General features: G+C 45.2%; 1 protein-coding gene across 1 annotated transcript in view; it reads right to left on the minus strand.

The window, feature by feature from the left end:
* The window catches only part of LOC117527681 (BAH and coiled-coil domain-containing protein 1), a 179,275-nt gene that overhangs the window by 56,414 nt on the left and 116,861 nt on the right, over positions 1-6,000 (minus strand). Inside the window, exon 11 of the mRNA XM_034190135.1 lies at positions 1,855-2,808. Coding sequence (XP_034046026.1) covers positions 1,855-2,808 — 954 coding nt within the window. The remainder of the gene's footprint in view (positions 1-1,854; positions 2,809-6,000) is intronic.

Raw genomic sequence — 6,000 nt, forward strand, 5'->3', positions numbered from 1 at the left:
CTTTCAGAAGGAATTGTTTTATTTAGTTTAGAGCATTGTGAAACAGTGAATCACTTTCTGAAGCAGTTTAGTGTTTCAAAGGCTCCAAAACAGTGACTCATTTTCTGAAAGACTTATTTTGAAGCATTTCAAGCATTTCAAAATGATGAAATGTTTCCTGAAACAACCGGTGTTACAAAATAGTGCATCTTATTCTGTCCCAAGTGTTTCACTGAATGTTTCAAGCATTTTGAAAAAAGTGGCTTTCTGAAATAACTGGTACATTTAGCATTTCAGCGAATTATTTTCTGAACCAGGTGCTTCATTTAGTGTTTCAAACTTTATCAAATAATCAATTGGTTTTCATTAGAAATTGGCATATTTCCAATTTCTGTGAATCATTTTGTGACCCTTGTGTTTCATTTAGTGTTTCAAGCATTTTGAAACAATGCCTAAAACAAGGCATCTGGTATGGTGTTGTGAAGCAAATGGTATATTTTGTGCTTCAATGACTCATTTTCTGCCCCATTTCATTTTGTACTTCAAGCATTTTGAAATGAGGAATTTTTTTTTTATAGCAATGACCAAATTTTACGTTTCAGTGAATTATTTTTTGATCCAAGTGTTTCATTGAATGGTTCAAGCATTTTGAGATGGTGACTTGGTGTTCTGAAGCAGTTGGTACATTGTGTGTTTCAGTGAATCATTTTGTGACCCAGGTGTTTCATTTAGTGTTTTAAGCATTTTGAGTTTTTGAAGCAATACGTACTCTCAGTGCTTCTTGCCATAATATTGCAAAGCAGTTCCTCACCAAAGTGGCCCATTTGACTAGCAGTTTTAAAAACAATAGTTTTGTCTGTGGACTATATGCCAAAACCCCCCTCTCCCCTGGCCCCCAGGATGAGATTTGAATCTTTATCTGCAAAGTGTCACTGCCTTACATCTTTTCATGAATACAAAACAACACACAGAATCATCTCACTTGTTTTAGCACGTTTTTTTTGGGGGGGGGGGGGGGGGGACTATTGTTGCAACTCTAAACGTACATGTGCCACAGCCTCACATCACAAAGACTCTTGAATCAGTTCACAATACCCCTTTTTTTATCAAAGCCCGTTTTGGGAGCTGTTAAATGTATTTGGATGCTGCTGTAAACACAAAACATCCTTTGCAAGAATTAAAAAAAAAAGATAAAAAACCGCATTGGTGTTGTGAAAAACATGGAAGCTTTTAAAAGCACTTTAAAACAATGGGGTCTAATTAGTCAGGCAATGCTCCAGGATGCTGAAAACATTGACTGCTTCGTGATTTCACACTAAGTTTCAGTAACCTGGTGTGTATGGGAAAAATGGAAGACAATTTTTTTTTTCTTTTTTGTTAACGTGTGTGTGCCTTTGCAATCATGTGTGTGTTTTGGTGTGTGTGGTCTTGTGAGGATCAATCGGCGGCACACAGAGAAAGTTCCCTAAGGAAAGCCATAAGGGAGAAAGAGGGAGCGAGAAAAGGAGGTGCACACCCCTCACTAGGAGCTGAGCCCTGTCCTCTCGCTTCTTCTCCCTCTCCAGAGGCCTCTCCATCGTTAGAACAGCCTTTTAGGAAATAAAAGTGCCTTTAACACACCAAAGGATACAACCGGCAAGCAGTCGTGCAAGCGGGTTTCTCTGGGGATGTGTTAGAAACCACCAGAGGCGTTTAAGACCAGCGGGAAGAGAGGAGAAACCGGGAGAGAACACAGAGTGACGGAGGCTAGGCCTGAGGGAGGAGTGGGAGTTGACTAAAGGAGGGTAGACTTGGAGAGAGGGGTACGTTGTGCTGAAGTGTGTTTCTGCTTTCATGTTGGTGTGTATGAGTAATGTAAGTCCCGCCGTCCCTCACCCTGGCCTTTCCCACAGGTGTGTTTTTGCTGTTGAAGCTCCAGGTCTGCCAGCTCACTCAGGAGCTCCATACCCTGGTGGGGGTTGGGCTGTGATGGGGCAACTGCTGGAGCGCTGAATGGGAATAAGGGAAACGGAGGCACATCTGTGCAGAAAGCAGCAGCAATCAGCAGCTCCAGGCTCCAGTAGCAGGGCACCGGGGTTTTGGGAGGCACGGTGGCGGATGTCTGGACTGGACTAGGGACGGAAGCAGAGGCAGAGGAAAGACAAACCATATCCACCGACGTGTCCTCAAGGGTAATTTTATTCTCATGCTGCTGCCTGTCCTTTGCTTCCTCAGGGGCTGGAGACTCTGGCTCAGGAGCTTCAGGGGAAGTGGGGTCAAGCTCAATGATGGTAGCACGCTCTGACTGCGGCTCTCCAGGCGCGCTGATCTTTTGAACCTGTTCCACCTGCATCTCTTCATCCACCACCTCCTCATCATCCTCTTCCTCCACCAATGTGATGACAGCTTCTGGCCTTTCAGGCTCCGTTGTGGAATGGGGGGCTGGACAGGTTGCAGCCTCGCACACCGGAATCTCAGTACGGGGACAAATCAGCACCTCATCCTCAGCGGGCTCCTGCTCCTCCCCCTCGTTCTCTACAGGAACATAGCTGCCTGCTGTCACTGCTGATACCTCCACATCCTCTTTTTGCTCCAAAACTCTTTCAATCATTCTTTCCTCTTTTTCCTGCTCCACTTCCTCGTGCGGGAGGGATTCTGAGAGGAGGGGTCTAACCACGACCTGGCAGTCTAGCTCCTCCCCTATGCCGGAGAGAAGCTGCGGGGAATGTTCAGCAGGTTCCGCTTGGACTGCATCCAGTTCAGCTGGCTCAGCTAGCTGAACATCCTGGGGGGAGGGCCCGTTTCTGTAGCCAATTGCAATACCAGGGTAGGTGTATCCTGGAGGCAAGTCTGTAGAGAGAACAGAAACATCACGTCATTAATGGCTAAATCATTATGAACAGCCCTTCCATAAGACCATCGCTCTTTTTTTAAATCTGCAAAAGGACAGAAAGAAATATTTCATTTGAAAGCAGCAATCCATTTAGAGGTATTATGCAACTCCAGAATATTCACACTGACTCCCTTGACACTTCTAGACTCACCAAGGGTGAAAAACCTGAAAAGGAATAAAGTAATTCTCTGCCTTGATCTCACATCAGTGATAAAGTGCAGAAAGCCACGTGTAAGGTGGTGTTTGAAGTGGGCCAGGCCCTTTGGTTTGCTGGCGCACCTGACACAATTCCTCCGGCGCACGGAAGCTGTTAGCCAGATATTAATGATGATGGAGAGCGTGTGCAGCCTGTGGGTGGGGGGTGGGGGTTCAGGAGAGGTGAGGGTTGGGGTGGAGGCATTTTCAGTCATTACTGAGGAAGTGGAAGTGAAAAACTGAAATGTTTTCTGCAGCTTGTAGTTCTCCAGTCAGTAAGAGGTCTACCAACAGATGTGCCCACACACATACCAATGCATCAGGAGGCAAAAAAGGGACAATAAAGTTACTTTTGACAATACAATATCAGATGTTCAATGACTTTTTATTATGCCCTTGCTCAACCAACTTGAGGGAGAGCAGGGAGCAACACATTTTCACCCGGTCTATCCATTAACTTGTTGTTTATGCACAATACATGAAGAATGCCTCATCTAATTTCAACCATTTTTTTCGGTGCTTTTTGTGTTGTTCTGGGAGGCATACACCACGTACCAATAAGCGAAGTGCACATCTTGGGCCGCGCGGTGCATTGTGGGTAGGCTACATTTTTCGGCTACCAACGCACATGCTATGACAGCGGAAAGCAGCGAGGAGTGCTATGATTTGGATCATTTCAACCGCTGGAAAGTTGATGATTTAAAGCATTTTTGTAAGCTCCGCGGATTGCCTGTTACAACCAGGACTACGTACGGCAGTGGACAGAAGTGGAAAGAAGAGCTGGCTGCCTTTGTGTACGCTGCATCGTTACTTCTGTAATGGCGCCACTTTGAAGCTTGAAACAACGAAGCAATGCTCCGATCCACTGCTTCGTTGGTTCACTGCTTCGCTGCTTTTCAGAAGTGACAAGTCCGCTTCTTAACCCCTCTCAAAGCCATTTAAAAATATCAGTCGTGAGTCACTTTTGTGTGGATTAAAGTCACTAATTGGTACGCCTGTCTTGTTGCAGGTAAGAAACGAGAATTGTCCTCCATTCCATTCGCACAGCTCCAAATGCTGCGCTGCTCTGACTGGAATTAATAACTTCAAAGCGAATCACTGTTTAAATAAAATGACACCTCTTATCAAATGTTGTAACACAGACAACAGACTAAAACATTTTTTTCTCCCAAAATGAGACGTCCTGTGTTCTTTATGAAACACACTGATGTTGACATGCAGCTGGCTGAGTTCAGCTCAGAGGTACGGAGAGACATTCATGCCATTAATGCACACTTGGACTGGTAATCTGTGATTTTGGGCATTTGCCCAGTGGGCCGCTGCACATTTAGACGTGCGTGGGCCGGCCCTCCCAAGTTCACACCGGCCCCGTTCTCTACTTTGTAACTGCGAGTAGGTAGTGACGACTCAAAAAACCGTTATTGAGGTTTAACTTTTACTATTAATTGATAGGGAGGTACATGCAGTTTATATACCCTTTTACTTGTAGTAAACATCTTTGTGACAGTTGGAATATGGTGTAATTTTCTTTTTCTTTTTTTAAACTGTAAAATCCTTGCAACAAACTAAATTATAATAAATATTACTTTGTTTAAGCAAATCTACGATGTTCCTCTTGTATTTGGCGGATTTATGTCCGAAGATTTTGCAAAAAATGTGTTGCGGTACATGGGGGTATGCATCTAAAGGCTGTCGTTTTCCGTCTGATGTGCAGTGTTGCCAGATTGGGCAGTTTCCCAATTGGACTGTTTAGGATGGCCGTCTGCGGGTAAAAAAACGGGTTCAAATTGGGCGAGATTTAGTGCATCCAGGCGGTTTTTGAGCATTTTTTTGGGCTGGAGATCATCAGTCAGTCACATCTGGCAACCCTGCTGATGTGATGAGTGGCGCAGGTCCATGGGAACACGGATGCATGTCGCGCATATATTTTCACTAGATAAATCATGGAAAGAGGTGGTAAAAAGAGGAAGGGGGGAGTGGAGAAGATTTGGGACAAAAAGCAGAAAGCTCTACAAGCTGAGGCTTCCGGGTGTTTTAAAATAGATAATTTGTTTGCTGTGGCCAATACTACTTCTAGCATTGCTGCTAGTGCTCCCGACGTCCCTACTACAATGGGCGAAAATGAGGACAACTTTACTGGAGAGGTTAGCCCAGGCTCAAAGCCAATTGATGTCGATGTTGGGTCGGAATCGGAGGATTCCGTGTCCAATGAGCAGGTCGTGGGAAAGGACGCACAGGAGATGACAGAACCTGAAGTTCATCATACTAGTGCTTCTACTGTCAACGTCCCTTCAGCTACGTCTGAGGCCGAGCCTGCTATGGATTACTTCAGCCGCCCTAACCGAAACGAGCTGTCTTTATTTTTTGAAAAACACCCAACACCAAACAAAAAAAAGACCCTGAATAAGTGGTTGTGTTCCCCGAGACTGTCTGCTGTAAGGTAAGATAAACTAAACTAAACACACACACACACACACACACACACACACACACCTTTCTCACACACACACACACACACACACACACACACACACACACACACACACACACACACACACACACACACACATTACATCTCTCTCTCTCACCCACACACACCCACACACACACATTACCTTTCTCTCTCTCTCTCTCTCTCTCTCTCTCTCTCTCTCTCTCTCTCTCTCTCTCTCTCTGTCACTCACACACACACACACACACACACACACACACACATTACCTTTCTCTCTCTCTCTCTCTCTCTGTCTCTCTCACTCACTCACACACACACACACATTGCCTTTCTCCTCTCTCTCTCTCGTCTCTCTCTCCTCCTCTCCCTCCCCTCTCTCTCTCTCCTCTCTCTCTCTCTCTCCTCTCTCTCTCTCTCCTCTCTCTCTCGCTCTCACACACACAACACACAGAATTACCTTTCTCACACACACACACACAGACACACACACATTACCTTTCTC

This window comes from Thalassophryne amazonica, chromosome 16 (assembly GCF_902500255.1).
Source record: "Thalassophryne amazonica chromosome 16, fThaAma1.1, whole genome shotgun sequence".
NCBI classification, from domain to species: Eukaryota; Metazoa; Chordata; class Actinopteri; order Batrachoidiformes; family Batrachoididae; genus Thalassophryne; species Thalassophryne amazonica.